Source organism: Centropristis striata, chromosome 5, assembly GCF_030273125.1.
Source record: "Centropristis striata isolate RG_2023a ecotype Rhode Island chromosome 5, C.striata_1.0, whole genome shotgun sequence".
NCBI lineage: Eukaryota > Metazoa > Chordata > Actinopteri > Perciformes > Serranidae > Centropristis > Centropristis striata.
In genome coordinates this window covers 24,989,258-25,013,993 of record NC_081521.1, presented here as the reverse complement: position 1 = coordinate 25,013,993, position 24,736 = coordinate 24,989,258, and the positions used below count along the sequence as shown (strand labels likewise).

Genomic DNA, 24,736 nt, shown 5'->3' with positions numbered 1-24,736 from the left:
TTACTTTGATAAAGAGAAAGAGAGAGGGCAAATATTTTAATATCCATGATTTTAAGAAAAAAAACACTGAACTTAACAACCTCCGGAACTAATGGACATCCATGAACAACAATAGTTATATAGGTAAGCATCTTAACAATTGTTACAAAACTGATAACAAAAAACGTACTAGGTATATCAAAACAAGCATTATTTCTATTTACATTGTGGTAATTCATAATACTGATCATAAGCACAAATAATCCTAAATTATTTTACTTTTAAAGCATTAAAGTGCTCTTTTTTTGACCAGTTAGTGGTTAGTGGTTGAAAGTACGTCTGTCTTTGTCAGTGAAAAGGCGTGTATAAGGAAGAAGGAAGTAAGTCAGGTACAAATTATAATACAAAGTCAAGTAGTTACTACAGACAAGTTTGACACCTTTACAATTGCACCATAATTAATTATGCTTAATGGCAATCTAGAAATTAAACTGGAATGTTGCTATTACATATCCACAAACAAGTGCCATGAAGATACATGCGATGTACACAACTAGCTATAATCAATATATGAGGACCTTGCCCTGCAAGGTTTTTCAAAATACATAGAGAAGGACAGAAATGCTACAATCTTTTCTAGTGTCTTGGTTAACAGAGATGCTATTCTTAATTTATTATTCACAATTCTGATTAATAACCCTGCTATTAAGATATAATACTGTTTTTGAGAGTCATCTGTTTTTGCAATGTGTTTCTATACAAGAATTACAGTGCTTCCTGTGACTTAATGATAACATAATGGATGCAATGTCTAACTTCTGATATTATGCTATGAATGTGATTTCCATTACTTTTCATGAATACACACTATTAATACCAAAGTCCATTAAACAATATTTAAACAGTGAAATGAAAACATTATTTAAGCCATTATAATATACATGACTGTGTTTTAATAGCTATGAGACTTTACCAGTTTTGCCATTCAATTCTTTACATTTGCTTCCAACAGGAGATACACCATTTTGAACCCAAATACCAGTTTTCAACCACATCTAGTCCAAAACATTTACAAGATACAGTATATACATTTTTTGTACAAATGAAGAAAAACTGTAGGAACAATAAATACGTCAGCTGTGAACTTATTGAAAACTGAAACATTTGTTTGATTTTGCAGTTGCTACATGTCATATTCAATAAATGTAACTGAATGTGTTATTGTACTATTGCACATTGCAACCAATCAACATTCTGTTTCCAGAAAAAAATACAATGGTATATTGGTGGAATTTGCTGCTGTCATCTTATGTTCAGCCTAATTGGTGGAACAATTGTTCAAGCACAAAATGAAAACCGGCATAGTGCATTAACACACTGAAATGTCCCACAATTAAAATGGAACTTGATTTTGACTGAAATATGACAGCAACACCTAAAGGTACATTTAAAGTACCATATCCACTTGCTTTTACTTAGTTAATAGGCTGATGCTGAAAATTAATTGGAAGAACAGTTCAAAAATCCTCTTCAGGCTCAATGAAGATCACTTTCCATGAACTCCTCTTTGATGGAGTGCTTGCTACGTGATAACTTGCAGTCAGGCATGTCGAAACCAAAATCCGCCCACTCATCACTAGCTGTTGCCATCCCTGATGTCCCAACGACACCGGGTCTGTTCGGGATGGTGATGGTGTGGCGGACACGAAAGTGCACAGCCTCCATGACGCGCTGACGTTGGAGTTCTCCGCTGGCGGCCCCAATGGCCGCCATGGCAGAGGCAGTCATGTTACCGCTAGAGCGCAGAAGCTGCTGGCCATGATAGTCATGGTGATGAGTGGAGGCAGGCAGTTGAAGGGGAGCAACTTGTTTCATGTCCTGCAGACCTCGCCAGATGACAAGGCGGAACTGCTCCGGTATCTTCAGTGCACCTAAATCCTGGTGATGGCACAAAGTAAGACATTGGTGTAAGAATGTAGGAGAAAACTATAAACAGAGGATGGAAAGGATAAGACTGCATGTGCATCCTCATGGGTACCTTTAGCAAAATTTTCAAAAATCTTTCCTCTGAGACATTTTTACCTAAAAAGAACTGTTTTATGTTCACTATTGTTTGTTTTATTGAATATTTTCCCCCTTTTTGGGTTTCAGTCAAGCTCTAAACACAAAAAAAAAATGCTATTTTTACTGTGTGATTGTGAGTTCAGGATTATTCAGGTTACCTCCATGGAGAGAGTCTGGAGATGGTAGATAGACTGGAGGCCTTGAGAGGTGAAGTACTCAATGACGTTCTGACAGCCCAGACTGGTTAGAAAACTGTAAGGGGACAAAAGCAGGGCTGCTTAGATTGCCATTAGACCACAGCTACAAAATGGAAAAAGGACTAAAAATATAAAAATCCACTTCATTAACACTGACGAATAGTGAGTTGTGCTGAAGTAGAATAAAGAATATCCTAAAAAGCATTTATTTTCAGTCAGAACTGAAGAGAAAAGCACCTCATTCTGGGTTTTTTTCTTCAGTTTAGTTCAAAGCGGTGTGAAAGAATTAAGGGATAGATCTATCCTCAAGTGTAAAGAAATGATACATCTTGATAGATGCAAAGAAAGTAAAACCATAAACATGCATTTATATTAATGATTCATAAGGCCATTCTTGCTTTGATGAAGAACCTTTATTATAAATACATGAAATGTTAACGTTTTGGAAACATACAGTGTAATCGAAAAAGAAGCTAACTGTACAATTTAACTGTACAATAAACATAACAATCTAGAAACCAAAAAAGTGTACAAAGTCTGCTGTATCAAAAAATGGTAAAATTGCAAAAGCAAAGTCGAAGTCTCAAAATGCCCGCATTGACACATTATCTTAAAACTTTTAAATTAAACAGAACTTAAAATGGAAATTTCTTTTGAAGAAAATTTGCTATAGTGCACTGGCATGGCTGTATATACAGTGAGGGTGTGAATGATTTTAGATCTAAGTGTAGGATACACAGTTTGGGCTTTTTTGGTAACATAATAAACCCCCAGGCAGCTGTAGTGGAGGTCTACAACTTGAGCAGTTTGGCTGTATATGCAGAGAAAATAGATGTAATAAATGTGTTTTTTTTAATGGAATCTAAGCAACACATCTGATTTAGACGCTTAAAAGGATAGTTCTGATTTTTTGAAGTGGGGCTATATGGGGTACTTCTCTATAGTCAGTGTATTACCTACAGTAGATGGCAGCCAGCACGCCCCCAGTTTGGAGAAGCAGGCTGGAGTACTAGCACAGAAGCTAAGCTGTTTACTGCTGTGGAGGGGGAAAGCAGACAATTATACTTCAGCCCACCTAAAAAAATATATATTTAGAATATTTTCACCTCTTTACCTTGCCGTCAGACAGCCTTTTCCATTGGCATGACATTTTCTTAATATAGAAAGAACTTACTACGCAGATTAGCTGTTTGGGTCAAACTTTCCGCGGTTTATGGAAGAGACAACAAAAACAAGAAAATAAAAATTAGGGAAAGAGGCTGACGGCATGGTAAATAGGGGAAAATATTCTAAATATAGTGTACAGTTAAACCGATGAACAGATTTTTCTTAGGTGGCTAAAATTCATTTAGTTGCTGCTCCTATCCACAGTACAGAACATTGCTTATCTTCTGTGCTAGTAGTTCCACCGGATTCTCACAACTGACAGCATGCTAACCCACCATCTACTGAAGATGATTACCTGACTAAAAGTACCTCATACAAATCCACTTCAAACTTTCTGAACTGTCCTTTTAATAGAAGCTAGCTTAGGCAAGAATTTCTTTTGGTTGGCTGACGAAAACAGACACTTTTAGAAATCTAACACTACTCAGGACAGGACAGTTTTATATCAAAGTGGCAAAGTTTGGGGAAAAAACATACCATTACACAACTTTCACTTTTACTTAAAACATTACTAAATTAACCTACTCCCATAACACAATCTTTCAAAGTAATGTCTTTCCATTTTCCCCCCCAATCATGCATAGACATTCTTTCCTTGCAGCCAATTTTCCAGTGGACCTTCATTATGGCACCAGCCATGTTTGTAAGGAGATTCCTAATGTAATTGTAAGCCTTTACAAAGCCATAATCAAATCAAATTATTTGCTGCATAACACAGTTCCATCTAAACACATTTTGCTGCAAATTAGGAACTTTTTCAACAACCTGTTTGACCAAAATATGTCCGAACATGGACAAACAAACTAGCTGTTTTGGCATCGACTTGACACCCATTTATATTTAACCCAGCAAGTGCATCTGATTGTCTCCTGGCCCTTTACAGGAGGATAAAGAAGGAGTGTCATTGGAGGGTGAGGTACCTGACAAGGCTGGGGTCAGGGTTATACGGAGGGGGTGGGGTGCAGTGGGAGGCAGACACTATAGTCTGACTGCTGTGGCCCCCATTTATATCACCATTTCCCTGCATGTGGTGGCTGTTGTGCATGTTTGAACCTGTGAAAAAAGGAGGGTCAATGAAATAAGGAGCAGCAGAATAACACAGAAAACTAAACTTCGATGACATAAAAAGATTGGATCAGAAATCTTAATAACAAATTGGCTCAAAATGTGTTTTTTGAGATCATCTGGTTTTATTTGAATCAGTACTCACCCATATGAGCTATGGAGGTGGGGGCAGTGGGATGTTGCTGGGGCTGCTGCCCCGCCAGCTGGTTGATTGAGGACGGTTTGTTGAGGCTTCCATGGGCATGAAGCTTGTTCATGTTGGGCAGTGGAGAGTACGAGGAGGGGGAGGCTATATGGCTCCTAGAGAAAAGAGCAGAATGTTAATAAATGGACAAAAACATTCACATAAGTTTGATAAAGTCAACAAGATTTTAAATTTAGCTTTGTTTGTGAGGGTTATTACATTTTTAACTTTAAATTCTCCTTTTTAATTTGCTCAGATATTAGCTAAAAAAAATTATGTTATGTGATTGATTTGTGTATGCATGTTTTTGGGTCTATCAGTTCTTTTTATGTATAGTATGTACTGTATGAGTACCAGCAGCTGACTCACGGTCTCTGCAGAAGCTGCTGTTGTGTTTGTTGTCTGTAGGAGTCCACCAGTGGCTGCGGCACCAGCTCCACCAGCTCCAAACTGTCTTTAATCTTCATGAGCAGCTCAAAGTTATCCCGACCACGAACCTACACAGGAACACAACACAATAACATTATATTCAGCAGTCAGGGAATAAGGGCTGTTGAGGATGTGCTTTTAGAAATAGTAGATTTATTTTAACTGTTTGTTACAATGCAATGTCATTCTCTTGTAGTCAATGTTTGTCCAATCATGATAACCACATTTTGTTGGATGATATATTGTCCCAGGAAGAATTGTGATAAATTATATTTTCATTTTAACAATATTTAATATCACTGATATAATGTTACGACAATAGCATTATAATCCTAGTACACTCGTTCAAAGAGCAATGAACTTATATATATATATATTGTGTGTGTAGAGGAGCTGCTTGAGCCCCGCCTGCAGTAAAAATGACAGCAAAACATGTCTCTATATAATTCTTATGTCAACAGAATGGGTGATATCGTACAATGCATGGACATAACTACAATATATTTGGCTTAGCTCAATGAGTATATATTACAATTATTGTGACAGGCATAGTCAGTGTTAATATTCCCACATATTGATACATGAATTAATTTAACAATTTGAAGAGCTAAAATCTTGTACATCAAGTCTAAATCGTCTCTAACTTATGTCTGTATTACAGTTTTAATACTATTTAAATGTAAAATGATAAGTGTGTGAAAAGTTCTTACAGGAATATAGTAAATTTCTTCTTCTCCATGCCGCCTCTTCCTCATGTTAATATTTGGACTGGGAATATTTGGCGGACTCTGTTTGAAGTCTGCAATTGGCAAAAACAGAATTATGATCAAACAGTTTGGTTACACATTCCACAATCACAATCTTTTTCAGGATCAAGAGATTTTGGAACATCTTGGTCAGTGCTCATTGTTCACGTATAACAAAAGCCAGAGAGGAAGTATCACAACATTTGAAAAGTAACTTAACTATTTAAATGTGTAGTTAACATGAACTCACTGCGCTTGTTTGCGCTGCCATTTTTGGCCACGCTGTCATTCAGGGCCTGTTGTTCCCTGAAGTGGTCCTCGTCAGCTTTGCGGTCTCGGCCGGGACATGCACATATCCGGCCTTCAAACGACCTTCTGCCCAACACTTGACCACTGCAGTGATGATATAATGTGTGATGTTTGTTGAGAAAATTATAGAGCTTTGAATTGCTTGTTATATTAGAAAGAAGAACCTTGCTTGAACTGTCTGTGTGTATTAATTGTGAATTTTTGACTTACTCTCTGGTTTCCAAAGTGATGATGATGAGGATGGGTCTCCTGTTCATGCCGCCCACACAGCTGCTGTTGCACATGAAGTTATACAGGATGGTGGTGAACTCAGTCCCCACCTAAAACACAAAACAGTGAATCCCAATACTAACCCAAACTATTTCTTTCAATCTGCACATCTTCACAAGAGCAAACCTCACATTTTAAAGTTAATATGGCATGCTGCCACTAGAGGGCTGTATTGTAGTGTAGTTTGATGTGAGGTGGCACAATTGTGCTTTTCAATAAGCTCTTCAGGTGCAATCACAGACATGATGATTTCTCACTCTTGTGCTAGTTAAGACATGCCTGGCATCTTTATTTATAGACCTGCTTTCTGTGAAGCACCTCACTGAAATTAGCTGTTTCTTTGGTGTCAGCTCAACTGGTCCATTGTGTGTCTTAAACAACATCATTGTGAAAATATTAAGGACATCAATCCACTCCTCACAAGCACATCTCATTTTTCATAGGCTTTCTCTCTGTCAGCCTTTATGCACCATCACCCTCCCCCACTCATTGAATCTTGTTTATGAAAATAAGTAGCATATCATTAACTGTAGATTATAAGCCATGTGTTTAGTTTACCTAATACAATACATTGTGTTTATCTCTATGATAAACAGCAGCTGATGAACCACCAACCTGTGGCGCCTCATAAGGCAAGAAGACACTCTGTCGGCCAGTGACAGGATCATCCACGTATTGGCTGAGGTTGTTCCCCTCCACTCGGATCAGGTGACTGGCTGGGGCTGACTGCCCTGTGGAGAGAAAGATGGAAGAACAGGTGAGGACAAAATCAGTTGATTGAAGTAAAAACATTACAAATACCAGACACTAGACTAGTCTTGTTTATTGAACCTTGCAGCAATATGTAGGATTAAGGGGGATCTATTGGCATGGATATAGTATTCCTAATTACGTTCTCATTAGTTAATAATCACCTGAAACTAAGAATCTTAGTTTTGTTAGGTTAGAATGAGCCATTCATATCTACCTCTTCCACGGAGCTACAGAAGGGACAAATCAAATACTGACTGTAGGTTTAACTACATGCTTGGACAGGGAGGGGTGAGGGAAAGGAGTTCAGTTGGTTGCAATCCTCAAGATGCAAGAAAATCCTTCACACTGGTCCTTTAATGCAGAAGCTGTTATTATTAATTATGTATCTGATATCGGCTTCATAAACCAGAATATTTCCAACAACAACAAAGTAATCTTATTTAGGGATATTTTTGACTTGTTGATCATACCATCATTGAAGTCTCGTCCTAGTTCGTGGTTGGGGCAGCGTTTGACCACTTCTGTCACATGCTCCGCCTTCTTGTAGACGGGCATAGCTCTGATGATGCTGCCATGAGGTGGAGAGGAGGAAAGCTTGATTTGGATTGGACAGGTCTTGGCAATCTGACAGTAGAGCTTCTTCAGCAAGGGAGAGTACTGGGTAGGAGAAGAAAAACACACACACAGGACCAGAGAGGCTTGAGTCAGGTAGGAGGGTTAATCTCAAAAGCTGTGCTACCACTGACATCATAGAAAAAACAATATCTCAAGGGGTGGAATTGGTGCTTTCAACTGAAATAACATGTGATTTAAGCCATTAAGTCATCTATCAGCAAGGCAGTCAAAAAGGTACTTTTGAATAACAGAAGACAAGGATGACAAATAAAGAGTTGGATGATAATATGATGATAAAATAGTGAGTGGCGACCACAGAACACTGTAATTATCACATCAAATTATGGAGAACAAATTTAGTAATTTGAAGAAAGGAAGAGAATAAAAGGAAGGGGAAAGGAAAAATACACAAAGACTGTAAAGCAGTCAGCAGTAAATTGACGTCTGTGTAGTAAAGGTATTTACCATGTTATTAGAATGAATAAATGATTATTATCCAGAAGACTGGGTTTGTGAGGAGTAATGTGAGATGTTACGGCTTGCAGAGGAGAAGCAGTTTGGAAATTTAAAAAAAATGAATGACAATAAATGTCTTTTTACTACTGTCACTCATTCAGTAACAGTAAAGTTAAATGAGAATATGCCGAGCTGTTCTTTAGCCAAGTCTCAAGTGTTTCCTCCATTTATGAGAGTTTTCACATGCATGCATATGCGCATGTATGTGTATAAATGCCAGATGCATCAAAAGACATTGAGACAGGGGATTGAGAAGCCTTAACATGCCCCAACTCAATCACAAAATCTCAAAAATCTTCCCTGTGGAAATCAAACTGAGACCTTCCAGTAAAAAAAAGACACTTGTCCTGTGTGGACTTGCTACAATGTGCTTGAATACAAACAGCAACAGCAAACCCTATGGCAGAAATACAGTACACACACCTCAGGATGCATATGAAATTTGAATGGTGTTTTTGCCTTGTATGTCTTCCTCATAAATGGCTCTACCAGAATCTGACCTTTTATGTAGTCTGCTTCTTAAACCAGAATCCCATTTAAAGCATCATTTATAATTCATCATTCATTCATTTCATAATACGTTTTTCTTAATGGTATTTTCACAGATGAGTGTGTTTTGAGTGTAACGCTGAACTCTGTAAACTAGATCTGTCAACCAAGTGTCATCCATCAATCATCAGTCTGTAATGTGACTATAATATATTGTCCTGTATTAACGGCTTAAGTGCTGATTGTTGTCATTGTATTAACGACAATTTAAGCTACGTATATAATTTAACTTCCGTGCGTAGCTACGTCACGTTCTGCGTCATTTTTACATAACCTATGTAACTATTATCTCCTGTAACTACCTCATGTCGGGCAGTAGTTCTTTCACACTAAACTATGTTTTCTTAAGCCCAACCAAGTGGCTTTGTTGTCTAAACTTAACCAACTGCGTCTAGCAATGATAGCCTGAATGAGTGGTTCAGACACAGACGCAAGCCTAACAAGATGGATTTTCATGCGATACGTGACCCCGCCTGCTGACAGGGAAGGTAACAAATTTGTATGCATTCTATTGCATAAAATCTGTTTAATTCCTCAAATATAAATGTAATAAACTTCTTTTAAATTTCTCACTGATGACCCAGATTGTGATTTGACTGCTTCTGGGCCAGATGGGGAAAAGGCTGGGAAAATCATTCCTACACAAACAACTGTTTGGATTCCTTGTTGTGACACCGTTACTAAGCCCCTCACAGCCACACACACATTACCAACTCTCTCACACTATTACGCACACACACAGGCCCTTTGCCATGAGCCCTTCCTTGAGGGCAATGGAAATACCTGTGCACAACATTACCTTTTCCCACCTAGCTTTTCCTGACAAGTCTCAACAGTCCACCCATACCATAAATAAATAATTTGTCTGAGATACCAAAGTCAGACAGACTTCATTATTTACAGACTGAGGGACTATTCACACCTCAAAAACCAATGGCCAATGTTCACTTTTCAGCATAATCACAACAGAAAGAATAAATACCCCCTTATTACATTGTTCATATTGAAGAACATATACAGTCCTTTGAGGTAATTACAGTCAAATAATCATTTACAAAAGTGTTTTGAAGAAGAGACTAACTTAGAGGATAAATGCCTGAGACCATGTCACACAAATAAAGTCAAACCCTAGCTATGACTAGTATTTTATATACTTTTAATAGGAGGTCAATATTGTTCTGAATTCCACCTCCACTCTAAAATTCTATTGGCCTAGAATTACTGTAAAAGGGACTGTTATGGACTGGAAAAGTTTGGTTCTGTATCCACCGTCGAAAAAAGAAAAGAAAATAATTTGATAAGTTGTAGGATCAGCGGGGATCAGCATTTGGTGATATTGTTTTTGAACATCGCACGGTGCATGAAAAACTACTTTTTGTGTTTTCAGTCTTCCGGGGTGCAGATGCCATGGGAGACGTCTCAACTCGTCACCCACACAGACTAGTGTACACATGCAGCAGCGAGGCATAGGCGTGCACACACATACACACAAATCTGAGTTCAGCTTGTGTGTCATTGTCAGAAGTGAAGCGCAGCATAAAGGAAAGTACAGTGTCTGATGTGTATGTTCCTGGTCAAACGATGATGCCGAGTGATGTATAAACTGGGTTTCGTATCAGGACATGGAGAAGAATGAATTAATGGAGAGTAAGAAGAAAGAGATGGATAGAGAGAGAACAAACATGACTAAAGGCTAAAGAGATTATTTGCTTTGTCAATGATCTAATGAAAATCCTCAAGGTAAGTGGAAAAAGATGATGTAAATGTTCAAAAATGAAACCCTTTAAAATGTCCTGAAATTGACCATAAACCTTGACCAATTGATTGGCTAAACTCAATCAATTATTTGTTGATAATTTCATGAGATTTCTAATCTACCAAAAGAAACAGATGTTCTGTATACACAAGCTTTGCAAAGAACCACTATAACTTTAGAAATCCTCCAAATAAATGTTATTATGTGATCGTGACAAGAGCACTATATTTTGCTGCATCTAAGTATTGAGTTGTCATTATTATTGCAATTCCATTTATCCATCCATTTATCCATCCATCCATCCATCCATCAATCCATCCATCCATCCATCCATCCATTTATCCATCCATCCATCTATCTATTTATCCATTCATCCATCCATCCATCCATCCATCCATCCATCCATCCATCCCTGGCTCTACGTTGTAGACTAGTGGAGGCAGGTCCTGACAGGCTCCTAGAGACAGGGTGATAATTGTCAGACCGTCATCCATATACACAAGCAACAGCTTGCCCGTTGCAAATTCGCTTAACTGTCCAAATATCGAATATGTTCACACACACACACACACGTGCGCACAAAGGCACACACACACACACACACGTTCTGCATTTCTTTTTGTCTGTAGTTATATTCTATTCAAGTCAGTAATAGAAATTAGAGAATCGTCTTCCCTTTCTTTGACATCTCAGTAATTGCTAGCTAACAGCTTTTATCTAAACTTGGTTCTGTTTCGTTAAAGATCTAATCCTGAAATAATTAATGAGTAATTCAAACCTAATATTTCTAACATCTTCGCTTCACATAGCTATAAATGAGTCATTTTACTGGAAAGTTGACTGCTTTACACCACAATGTATACATTCACAGCACAGGTAAAGTCCGTGGACATTGTTAAAGTCGTCTAGACAGGATGGGATACAAGCAGTGTTACACAGAGGGTTAAGGGACACACAGAAGTTATAATAAATATTATTGATGGCATCCCAAAATCCAAAACATTCCCAATGTTGATACTAGACAATGTACACTGTTACCAGAGATTAAATTAGTTAAGATATAAAGCCTGTAATGCTGTTTTCTAAAAGCAATTTTAATAATAAAACCATCTAAATGTGTGTGAAAAACCTTCCTTTCATCGAGTGTGTTTTCCTAGATCTGTTTTCCCAGATCTGATGCTCAGCAGGAAGGCCAATGGTGATGTGGCCACAGATGATGCATTGTGAAAGAAAGGGAAGGATGCATTATGCAGGGCGTGTTGGGACCTGTGTCCTAACGGAGAGAGGCTAATAGCTGGGAAGAGCAGCTTCTGACAAGCCGCCTTGCAGTGCATGCTCGAGCCCGCACCCACCGCATCACATCCCCTCCCACCCCTGACACATACTGTACGCACGCACGCACACACACACACACACACACAAACTTAGGTCTGAGTGTACGGAAAGGTCTTATTATTTGACAAAGCAGAGGTGTTAGATCTCATTTCCAGCCACGATGACGCTTGCCTGCGTCCAAGCCAAGGAATCATCTTCAAGAGCCAAGAGAGCGGCAGAGTTTCAGAGCTATTATCACTAATGCACAATGTCTTGGCGAGACAGGAGGGGGACTGGAGGATTACCAGAGTAGCTTAACATGGACTTGAATGGACTTAAAGTATGTAGAAACATTATGATAGATGAAAAGAAAAAGGATTGTCTTCTGTCCCAATCTCTCCTCCTAGCTTCTCTTCTCTTCTCTTCTCTTCTCTTCTCTTCTCTTCTCTTCTCTTCTCTTCTCTTCTCTTCTCTTCTCTTCTCTTCTCTCCTCTCCTCTCCTCTTCTCTTCTCTTCTCTTCTCTTCTCTTCTCTTTTTGAATGGTGAGCTGATGTGGAGTGGCTTGGTAGCCAGTAGCATGAAGCCACAAACCTCCCGTCAATCATTCAGTTGACAGCTTGATATTTAAGAGGGGATTTAATGAGAAATGCTTGATGCAATAGGCAGCTGCATTTCTCGTATCCTCCCAAAGCTCTGAATGCCACCCGCTCTTAGTGTGAGGCAGAGGGGTGGCTGGGTAACTGATTATAGTCAATATGCCCCTATGGCACTCGGCATTCCCCAGTGCCTGAGGCCACAAGAAATCAGAAAGAAATCCAGAGACTGTTGGCTCCTTTATTCAAACAAAGTCACCCAGTCTGGTCCACATGCCGTTTCTTTCCAGTCATGTTCAAACCCGGGCCTTGCGCTGAATTTTGCATAAATACAGACACCCACATGTGCATGCACATTAGACACACACAAATCCTCATGCACTCCTGGTGTCATTTTTGGGAAATCCCCTCCTATTAGTAGAAACGTATTCATTCCAAGAGGCTTGGCTGTAATCTCCTTCCTTTTCAAAATGAACACTTCTAAAACTCGCTGACATGATGTGAGCCTCACACATGGACTGGATAACCTTTATGTACACTTAAAACATGAATACATTCCTGCATGTTTTATTTTTTATAATGGTTTTTATAAAGCAAACAATTGCATGTATGGTAGATACTGCAGATAGTCTACTAACAATCAATGGTATCATATATTATCCTACAGAATCCCACATGATTATACTACATCATTTCACACATGAAACATTTTCTTGTTCCATAGCTACTGTATAATAACACTTAAATACATCTCCTGATTCTTCTCCAATCTTATAATCAGGCCTGCAAGATAAAATCAAAGCATTACGGTAAACTCCATAAAAGCTATATGAGCAATCAGCCAGTCTCTCTTTCACATTCTAATCCCTCCTGTTTAATGGCAGCAGAGGAATCTGAATAATCACAGGTTTCCTCAAAATCCGCTTTCTGCTGCGTCATCACCTGAATCTTAAGTCGTGTGCCAGTTAAAAACGCCTTTGTCTCTCCTCTCCTGGTAACAAAAAAACTGCTGACTTGAATTGGTCAGGAAAGTTGAATTCAAAGAGTTCTTCTTTGTTCATAAATTTGAGGTTGTTTTCAAAGTAATATCCACAAAAACAAAAAGTCGGAAAGAGGAGTTAATTTTGTTCCAGTGGTAGATAAAAGTGCAGGGGTTAGCATGGATGGCAGAAAAAACGTTGGCATTGTAGGTTTTTGCAAAGCACAGATACGTTTATATGTTTATTTAATAGATTTAGCATCTATATGTGACGCACCAGGCTTTCAACTAACTACAAGATCCATGTTGATATTAGATGTTCACAGCAAATGCTCTGTAAGTCAAGATAGTATGTAGTATAACAAGCATCAAATCCCCCAGACCACAATCTTTTCTTAAACCTAACCTATGGTAGTTGTACAGAAGAGGATTAGGGCCAGGTAGGAAAAAAATAAGAAGAAGAGGGAAAAAAAATTATGCACTTCAAGAAAAAAGTCAAAATGTCAAAGTCAACTTTTTGAGTTCGGTAAAGTAGACTGCAAGCTACAACCTGACTTTCCTCAATACGTCCAATATATATGTCTAAAAAAATCCCATAAATTAGCAGAAAAAGCAAACTTTCCCAAAACAATACTTGAGGTAGCCTACTACCAAGAATAGCTAATTTATGTGTAGAGGGATTTTAGCACTACTACACCGTTAAATATTGTGGTTATTGCTCATTTTATGACATTGATTACACAAAAATCAGGTTGTAGCTTGCAGTACTGTTTGGATATATGTGCTGTTTCTCTGAAAACATTGATGACTTATTGACACAGGAACAACAAATCTGTGAATATCTTTCCAGCTTTAAGGAACACAAAAAGTTGACTTATTGATAACTCGTCATTTATTGTCATTATTCTCGTCATTTCGACTTTTTTCTCAAACTGCATTATGAAAAAATATATACTCCTGGCCCCTTTCCTCCTCCGTATAATTGAATCGACATCGTTAACCAGGAGTTTAAAATTGTGACTGTGGAACCATCAAACTCGGCTGCCCAGAGCATAAAAAGTGTGACCAAGGGTCCTGACAATGTGTTGGTGTGTGACAGGTATGAGCACGGCTTGCAGCCGTTCATAAACGTCGAGATTCAACGTATCTGTGGTTTGCAGAAACATACAATGTCAACATTTTATTCTGCAACTGGGTTGATGAAGCATAGAGTAAAGAGGCAGAAGATCTGTTGGCAGAAACCCCTTCAATTAAAAGAAAAGAAAATTATGGGCATTATGGGGCTTGGATTTGATGTATTTCCTTAATTAGGTTATTAGGAATATTCCAAACTGCAGGTTAATTTGAAGGGCAGGGTAGTAAGGATCACATTTAACCAAACAGGTTGAAACATGTTTCTGACATATTTCAGGACTCCATTTCATTGCAGTAATTTCTTCATAGAAACAAGCTAATAATTCTTGTTCATGTTTTTCTTGATTTCTGTCTATGAAGTTTGTCCGTAAGAAAGACCTGAGTCAGAGAATGGAAGTGCAGATAGGTGATGATGGACATGTTTTAGGAGAGGACAGGACGAAACTTTAGGCGCCAGAGGTGACAGCCATGAGTGTGTGTTAAGACCGGAGGAAGAAAGAGACAGAGAAAGAAAAGCAGGAGGTCAAAGACCAGCGCTTTAATGTCCAGAGGGGGATCTTCTTACATCACTGAGGGCTGAGTAAAGCCCACCATGCATGGTTAATTCCTACAAACACAGCCGCTCAGGAGCCCCTCAAACGATCATACAGGGATATTCACAGGCTTAAACGCTCTCACACACACACACACACACACACACACACACAGAGTGAAGGAAGTGCAGTTTGTCTCTTGGTTCTCTTGTTTCACGGAGGTCAACTGTGTGACAGTCGGAGGTGACACCTTTCCAGCGGGAGAATTCTCATCGGGTCATGACAAATTGCACAGCTCCCGTTTCACCTGTCTCTCAACACCATCATTAGGTAGTTGTGTGGTTGTTTGATGTTTTCCCCTAAGTTCGGGTTTTTGTGTTTATTCTTGTACCCCATGAAATAGCAAAATGTATCCCCTCAGTAGTGAACAGTACAACTACTACTATAATAATAATTTTTCTCTATGTTTGTTCATTAAAGTAGCAATAAATATAAATTCATTTTTCTTTTCAACACCTGGAAGTTAAAAAAATAAATAACAGATGTTGACTTTCAATAACACAAAAACACTATGGACCAACCCAGTATCATACATAAAAGAAGAGAGGGAAAAACTGACCAAAATATTTTCAAACATTACTGTAATAATGCATAATATTTACAATAAGTTATTACTGGATTGGGCTCATATAATGTAGTTATATGTGACGCGACAATTCCTAGACTTACCTCACATTCATACATAAAGTGTGAAATATTGAGTGATAGTCTAGTAGAAATTATTATTAACTTCTGATATTGACCTTGTGCTTTACAAGATAAAATGAAAAAAAGGCACAAAAACATTAATTGAGAGTGAGTGCCCGAATTGTCAAAAAAACCACACAAAGGACCAAAATTTTGGCAACCATGTAGTAAACTTTACCTGTTGCATTCATCGCATCAGATTTGACTACGAGAGGTGAATGATGAATCACTGAATGATGCACTACTTTCTCTTGCACCCGACACGCCTGCACATGTGCTGACTTGAGTGTGTGTGAAATAATGTCTTTGTGAGCATGTTTATGTGCGCGCTCAGTTGTTTCTCAGTAAGACAAAGAGAAAGAAAAAGACTGAGAAACACACACACAAACACTGCCAGAGCCAAGAAAGTGTGTGTACTCACGGTCCATGTGGCGGACTTGGCGGTGCTAGACTGCTGGAAGGACACCTGGAAGGAGTGCAGTCCGGGGTAGTCGGTGTTGGAGGGGATGGCCGGGGCAGGCGACAGGCCCTCAAAGGTGGAGTTGGGTTGGGAGTAGGGTGAGGGGGTGGGCACGGCCGATGAGGAGGCGTTCTCGGAGCTGTAGGGGCTGGCGGACGTCGCACGGCTCCCCAGGCTCTCCATGCTGCTGCTCAGCAAGTTGTATTGGGACTGGGGAGAAAAGAAGAGTGAAGAGAATGAGGAGGTGAAGAGGGAGGGAGGGAGGAGAGAGGCGGAGGGAGGGCACAGGTAGAGGTGCCGGAGACACAGGGGCTTAAAGGGAAGGTCGGATTACAGGCGGTTATGGGTAGTGAGTGTGTGTGAAGCTGCATGTGTGTGGGACTGGTGCCTGTGGAACAGTCCAGGTAGGTGTCTGTGATCAATGCTCAGCACTTTTTGAGTGATATGTGCATGAAATACTGATATTTAGTGATAAAATCAATGGAGAGACCAAAACCTATGTGTTAGCTTGTATGAGTGAGTGTAAGTGAGCTCAGTTGCAGTGAGGTCCTCACAGTAGCCTCCTTGGGGCTATGTGAGACAAGTTGTAAAACACAGACATAAGCTGCCTAATTGCCTACCATTCCCCTCTTGTCCTCCCCACTGTGTTTGAGTAGAGAGATTTGTTGCATTGACGTGTGTGCGGTGACACACTTGTCAAAATTAACGCATTCTGTGAGGCCCATATACAGTTGAACACAAACTGAGAAGCTACTGTTGAGGGAAAACTTTTGAATTAATTGTTGGATAATCTATGTTAATTTGTTGGTTCTCTGTCAACAAAAACATGTCAAGTGACAAAAAGAAAGCACAATCAACCAAACTACAGTAGTCTGAGTCCAGGAACCCACCATCAATATCGACAACTACTTTCTTTGACAAACAAAAAAATCTATCATCCAACCAATTTAACATCAATTTATTCATATACAAACAAACACTAAACTTATTAATAAAAATTAAAAAAAGTAAACCACACAGATTTAAGGCTGCAGCCTGCTCTGTACATATGTGTGTCAAATAGCACTGATAGCAGGTTCACACTGAAATAGCCACACATACACATTTAGAAATGCACAAAATCACCCTAGGAGCAGGAAAATTATTTAAAAAAAAAAATGTTTTACCTTCTTTTTAACGTAGTACATCTTCTAGTGCTTTAGTCTCATTTGTCAACTCTTCAGTCAGAAACGTCCAAACACAGCAAAGCAAAGAGAGTGAGGGACCATAGCCTAACCACAGAGTTCAAGTGAGGTGTGCATCAATGGACACACTCTCACACACAGAGACACATGTACAGCCAGGACAGGCAGAAAGGTGAGGACTGGTATGAAGAGAGAGAGACGGCAGACTGAGACGAGGGGATAGAAGGAGAGAGGGAAAGAGGGATGGGAACCCAGAAAATGGTACAACATTCTAATTATGGCAAGTCCGGACATAGACGGCAATGCCGAGGCACATGTACACACATGCTCCAAAACACCTTGTGAAGGCCTGCACTAAGTAAACACTGTCTGGTCTGACGGAGAGTTGGGAGAGAGAGAGAGGCAAGAAGGAAAACACATGAAAGAACAAGAGTTCAAGGGTCAGATCCCCCCACCCAATATTGTATATCAATACAGCATTAAATCAGCAGTCAAGGCTGAATGTTATTTAAAAACAGAGACTCTTCTTCAACACTTTCAGTAAATCATTGAAACTGGAGTAAAAATATCTGAATAAAATGTTTACTTTTACGTTATGCCCTATGGATGTTCATGGGTTAAGGTTGTTGATTTTTTTACTCAATTTTCAGTCAAAATCAACATCTAAAATCCAACCAAGAAAAAGCTGTAATTATAGTGAATATTATTTCATTAAAAAATCAATCATCTTGAGGGGATTCAGATATTAATATTGAATTTATACGCAGAACATATCACATATCTATCAGAACATATCTAAAAAAAGAGAAGAATGCTCAAACTTTATCAAAGAGGACCACTAGTTGGGTACATTTACTGAAAATGACTTGTCAGTCCTAGACCAGACTCATAGGGTGTTCGGAAAGAAACACACACACAAAAAAGAAACAACCTCTTGCAAAAAAAAAGTTGTTTTTTTTCCATTCACCTTGCATCTGGAGAAGACAGAGTATAACAAATAACATGAGTATGCCAGCTGCATTGCACATCTCACATTCATTTAGACTGGGCGTGCTGGAATTATTCACCTATAACACCTATGATCGTAACTATAACTCTTAGTTAGAAATCCCCAACCTGTAGCGATATACAACATACTATCAGACACTGACACAAATACTGAGACAAAGTTACACAAGGATATATGAACTCAATGCATGGTTCATCTGATGAAAGCAAAGGGACAGGTCAATGCCCTAGACTTGATGCAAACTGTGTCGGTTAAATGAGGATGCACTCATGCGTGGGTGTTTGGATCTATACGTTGACGCTCACTCAGGTACATGCAGCGCATATAGGAGGCAGCTGGGTTCAAAACAAAAAAGCAAAAAAGCTTTTCTTTGTCATGACACATTTCTTCAGTTTTGGTTTGGATTAAAGAAGGAATCTATAGATGCATAGCTTTTTTTATTTTACAATTTAAATGATATGTTGAAGACAAAATCAGTAGAATGAATTAAAAAAATAATTGTCAAACTAAAAAAAATGTTAGTGGCAAACTTAATTGCTTTAAATGATTCATGTCTGGCAGTAGAAAATAAGGTTGCTATAAGATTTGCTGGCATACAAATTGGTTGACCTTCATTAAAAATAGAAAATAATAATTAAAATAAATTAAAAGTTAATTAAAATGTTTAAAAAGTCATAATTAATAATTAAAAAATAAAAACGAAAAAAATATATGCAGCCAGATGTGCCCTGATGTTTGTTTGCTTGTGAAAAGAGTAATGCTGTCCTCCTTTTAATATAAGCCCAGGTGTATGTATCAGCAACAAAAAAACACTTGACACTTGCAAATGCACACACACACACGCACACACACACACACACACACACACACACACTGTCACACAGACCCATGTGCTCACAGGTGTGCTTGGTCTTAATACCTAAACTCGATCTGCAACAAGTTGAAACAGAGCTGGAACCGCTGCTGCCACTGTGTGAGCAAGTGTGTGTGCGTGTGTGTGTGTGTGTGTGTGTGTTCACTGTGTGTGTATTCAAAGTATTTAAGCTTCCCATCCCAACAGCATCTGATGTCCCCTATGGGCAGCTATCCTGGTAGCTGCCACTCAAAGCCGAGCTTTAAAGGCTGAAAACATTTAGAAAGGTAGATAAGCCAGCCACAACAACCCTCACTTGTCAGGATGAGTGAAACATTGTGGGCTGAGTATAAGGAGAGCATCACCTTGCTAATGAGCTCTGTTTACAGCTACTCATTAAACAGATCACAAAACAGATGCACATATGGCATAGCGTGACCAAAACGAAACATCAGGATGCATAAATTAACGATAGTGTCATATGAAAAGTGCAGCATGTCTAAACGACACCAGCTATGCTAAATAGAGTTGAGGAGAAGAGGTGAAATTTGGAGTGATGTGTATGAAGGTTGCCCCCTGTTGGGAATATTTGGCAAAGTGCAGGAATGGGGTTTGTCATTCATTCCCATATTCATACTGACAGGTAGATATTCAAGTACTGTAATTAAGTATAACTTTAAGATACTTGTACTTTACTTGAGTATTTCCATATACAGGTGCATCTCAATAAATTAGAATATCATGGAAAAGTCCATTTCCAGTAGTTCAAGTCAAATAGCCCCAACCAAGTATTGAGTGCATATAGATGGACATACTTTTCAGAGGCCAACATACTTTTTAAAATTGGTCTTTTGTAATATTTTTTTGAGACACTGAATTTAAGGTCTTCATTTAATGTAAGCAATAATTATTATAATTAGAAGAAATTAAATTAATTAAGACATGAAATGTTTCAGTCGGTGTGTGATGGATCTATATAATGTGTTATTTATTTCCACTTTTTGAATTGAATTACTGACAAAAATAAACTTTTCTATTACATTCTAATTTATTGAGATGCACCTGTATTGCTATACTTGATTACACTGGGAAATACTGTACCTTTTAATCCACTAAATTTTATTTGACATCTATATTTCCATGTTACTTCCTGGGAGTTCACTTAGCTGACGGCCTTACTTTCACCATCAACACCACAGCAGTCATCATAAAAGCCCAGCAGTGGCTCCACCCCCTCCAGAGACTCAGAAAGGCAGGTCTTCCCACCCTTCACCTCACCACCTTCTACAGGGGCACAACTGAAAGCATTCTGATCTACAACTTCACTTACTGCAAGGCCAATGAACAACAGCAGTTAAACAGGATAGTGAAGACTGCTAGCAGTATTGTTGGCAGAGCTTCCTCCATCATTAAAGACCCTCACCAACCCTCCCACGGCCTGTTCTCCCTCCTGCTGCCTGGGAAGAGGTAGAGGAGCATCTGCCACAGATCCAGCAGGATGCTGAACAGCTTCTTTCCACAAGCTGTATAGATGGTGAACTGACTGTGTTCCCTCCCTACACACACACACACACACACACACAAACACAAACTAAGCACCTGTCAACTAATGCACTTCACATGGTCACAAATGTGCTTGTCTTCTGCTGCTAACTATTGTTTTGTTTTTTATGTGTCAGCTCTGCTACTTAACTCTGCGTCTGAAATTTTTCCGGTTTTTATTTTATTTTAGGGATGGACAATGTTGAATATGCATGACTGTGTTTTAATGCACTGATTGGAGCTGGGGAAAAATTATATTTTGTTTCTTCTGTGTATTAAATTCTCAATGAAGTGACAATAAAGTGAATCCAGCAACAAAAATCAAAAATACTCTTACGTATATTTGTGATAAAAACATACATTAACAAATATTCTTTATACTTTTAAATGAGCTATTCTGCATAATTAATACTTTTACTTCTGATACTTTATTTTTGCTGATAAAACATCCTCACTTGTACTTAAGACACATTCTAAATTCAGGACTTCTACTTGTAATGGTGTATATACTATAACACTTTAATATTTGTACTTTGACTCAAGTAACAAACTTAAGTACTTCTTCCACCACTCCCAACGATACCAGGAGACATATGGAACCATAATAAGCACAGTTCAAATTCAAGCAGCCATGGCCACCTATGCATGCACAAATAAAATACAAGATGACACAGGTTTGACTTTTAAATTCAACTCACTCCTAAACGTCATGATGAGTCATGAGGATGTACAGGTGACAGTGACCTTGAACCAAAGTGATACTAAAACTTTCACACCCCTTAACACAAACTGCCTCCACTACCACACCGGTATAGACACCACTTTCAAACATTAAGAAGGCCTGAATATGCAACAACAAAAACAATTTCCTCTGGTTCACTCACCACGCCGCACAGCATCTTAAGGCTCCTGAAAGATAAGATGAGGTGTTCCTATGTTGACTCTGTGACCGGGCTTTCATAGGTCTCACAGTCTTCTGCAGTCAAGTGTGACTTTACGAGTCAAGCTCCCTGCAGCCAAATGAGCCCTCTGTGCAGCGGGACATGATGGAGGATACAGGAGACGTCTTCCCTCTCCTCTTCTCCACTTGTTTCCCTTGCCTGACTGGGCCTTCTCAACTTGCTTGCATAGGTGCCTCACAACAAATCCTCACTCCGCCCCCTTTATTTCTGTCATGACTATTCATTAACCAGTCAGGCAGGCCCGGGCTTGCCCACGGTAAAGATTAGATCCGACCAATATCCCAGATCAGAAGAGGAAGGAAACACATTTGGGAGTGACATCTGACTTCATCTTTGGAAGACAGAGTGGGAAAAAAGTACAAATGAACTGCGTATAACAGTTGGATCCTGCAATAACGTGACCATCAGTAAAATAATTTTTTTTTCAAGAACTTGCTACTAAATTCCTGTCAAGAAAAGTCATAGTGGCCGAGTTAAAAACAGGGCTGTTTGTCTCCATTCATAAAAAGGTTTCTCTGGATATGAAGTTTCCATCAAGGACCAAAAATATGCAGATGCATACACCTGCAAACATATGTGCATGTTTGTTAATGCACCCCCCTGCCTACAGATGGCTCTGCAGCCGAGCAGCAAGGGGTCCTGGCTTGGGGTTTAATTAGTCCTCCCCCAACACACACACACACACACACACACACACACACACCACCTCACAGTCCCTACAGGCCGCTCGGCAGGGAGATAGAGAGAGGGAAAAGGCTGCAGAGAAGAGGGAAACTACATAGGAGGGAATTTCCTCAACACTGGAGGGAAAAAGTAAAACAAAGCAAAACAAATGTGAAAAGAAACAATCTTTTTGTGTGTGTGCTGTTGTATTTCCTACATAGTGAGGACTGGAACAGGGTTTTAACCAACAGAATGAGAACATTTTGGGGAAGTAAGGACATTTCAGCTGGTCCTCACTTCTTCAAAGGCCTGTTTGAGGGTTTAGACTTGGTTTGAAGGTTAAGATTGGATTTCGGTTTAGTTTAGCTTTAGGGTTAGGCATTCAGTTGTGACGGTTAGGGTTAGGGTAAGAGGCTATGGAGTGAATTATGTCAATGAGTGTCACAAAGATAAACCATCAGATGTGACACAGACGAGGATAATAACCTTCAGGTAGAAATAAGCTGCTTTTCAAAAACAGAAATTTTCAAAAACCTCACTGTAATAAAAGCTCATTTTCCTACCATCACGTTGTCGTTCATGTCCCTCATTTGGTAGACGTCCATGGAGACCTCGGCAGCGCTGCGGTGGCTCCCCGGGGTGCTGGTAGAAGGCACTGGGCGCTCACCTGGCTGGCTGTTTGGGGGGAGCTCAAAATAGGTGCTGTCTGGTTCCCTGTGAACACACCACAAGTTTGTGTTTGTGTCTTTAATGTGAAATTTTTTATGCTTCTGTCTAGGCCAGATTCTGAATCTGGATCTGATTATTTCCATCGAGATTCTAAATCTCGATGTGCAAAGAGACAGACATTTTAAGTTATCAGACTAGTGAAGAGGAGAAATAGGTTGGTGTTTTTTACTACCCTTAAAATCTTCTCCTCTTATTTCTTTCTTTTTTTTTTCTCACAAGGAAGCAATCTGGTATTTCGATACTACAAAAGAAAAGAATATCTAAGCAGATTTTACCCAACATTAGACATCATATTGGACATCCGAAAATAACAAAGATTAGAACTACTGTCACTGTACGGTATAATTTTATTCAGAAATATTATCCTCATAAAATGCAGTGAGAAAACTCCCAGAAGTTTCAGTGCAACATTAAGAAAGAACTGGAAGCATCTTGATTGGAAAAAACAATATTCAATAGTGTCTTATGTGCACAGAACAGCATATAAAGCAAGAAATGACCGTAAGCGGCAGATATTTGTCTTTGACTCTTTTTTAAAATAAGTCTGCACACCAAAAGCTCTTCAAAATATTTCAATTTAAAAAAATAAAATGCCAAAGCACTTGTGTTAATTAGGGATAACCCATTATTTACTGATTAAGTCATCTATTAGAGAGATGAATCACATGTGCTTTGTGATTATTGTCTGAAGCTTTAAATAAAACAATGACATCATTTGGAAAATATGTCCATTGGACAGAAAGTAAAACAATCGTCAGCAGGTGTTGTTGACACTCACAGGGAGCTCCACAGGTGCTCGAAGGTGCCTCCTTCTTCAGTGACTGTGGACTGGGACATCTTACAAGGTGGGTAGTCTGGTGAGGGGCAGATCACTCTGCAGCACACACATCAAATGATTTAGAATGGGAAAAAAAATACATTTACTAGTTACTGAAAAACTTTAAACTTTCTTTTAAGTGGAGACAAACTACTAGATGATTATTTTCAGTGTTCAAAAAGGAGAGGAAGCAACACACACACACACACACACACACACACACACACACACACATACACACACACACACACACATATATCCATCCAGGTGTGATCACACCAATGTAGTCCCAGTGAGGTGGCGCAGGGTGTCGTGGGGCCTGGGCGTGCCCAGACCTGCCTGCCTCATCACCGTCTCACTCTAAGGAGAAACTTCCTTCCACTCTGCAGAGTCTGAGCATCACCCCCTCCACCTCTGTCTCAAAATAACCCATTGCACTGCAACTCCAAAATGTGCTCAGACATTACTGAGCAACCGAAACGAATAGCAAGCGGAGCTACATCAGATAGCATCAAGCTGAGGTGTATTATAACCTGTCGAGGTTCCGCGCTTTGCAGAACAATCACAACTTTAAATGCGAGAAAATGGAGCGTCTTATGTTTAAAAGAGAACACGAC

At 39.2% G+C, this 24,736-nt stretch overlaps 1 protein-coding gene across 1 annotated transcript; it reads right to left on the bottom strand.

Annotated features, from left to right (window-relative positions):
• Window positions 1–14: 14 nt before the first annotated feature.
• Window positions 15–24,207, bottom strand: tp73 (tumor protein p73). Its single transcript, XM_059333635.1, has 13 exons — window positions 24,081–24,207; window positions 23,137–23,287; window positions 16,322–16,570; window positions 7,634–7,820; window positions 7,026–7,141; window positions 6,351–6,460; window positions 6,082–6,224; window positions 5,796–5,884; window positions 5,026–5,153; window positions 4,618–4,772; window positions 4,328–4,460; window positions 2,202–2,295; window positions 15–1,917 (listed from the first exon to the last, which is right to left on the bottom strand). The coding sequence occupies exons 1-13, from the start codon at window positions 24,137–24,139 to the stop codon at window positions 1,516–1,518; spliced, it is 2,016 nt and encodes a 671-aa protein (XP_059189618.1). The 5' UTR covers window positions 24,140–24,207; the 3' UTR covers window positions 15–1,515.
• Window positions 24,208–24,736: the final 529 nt, after the last annotated feature.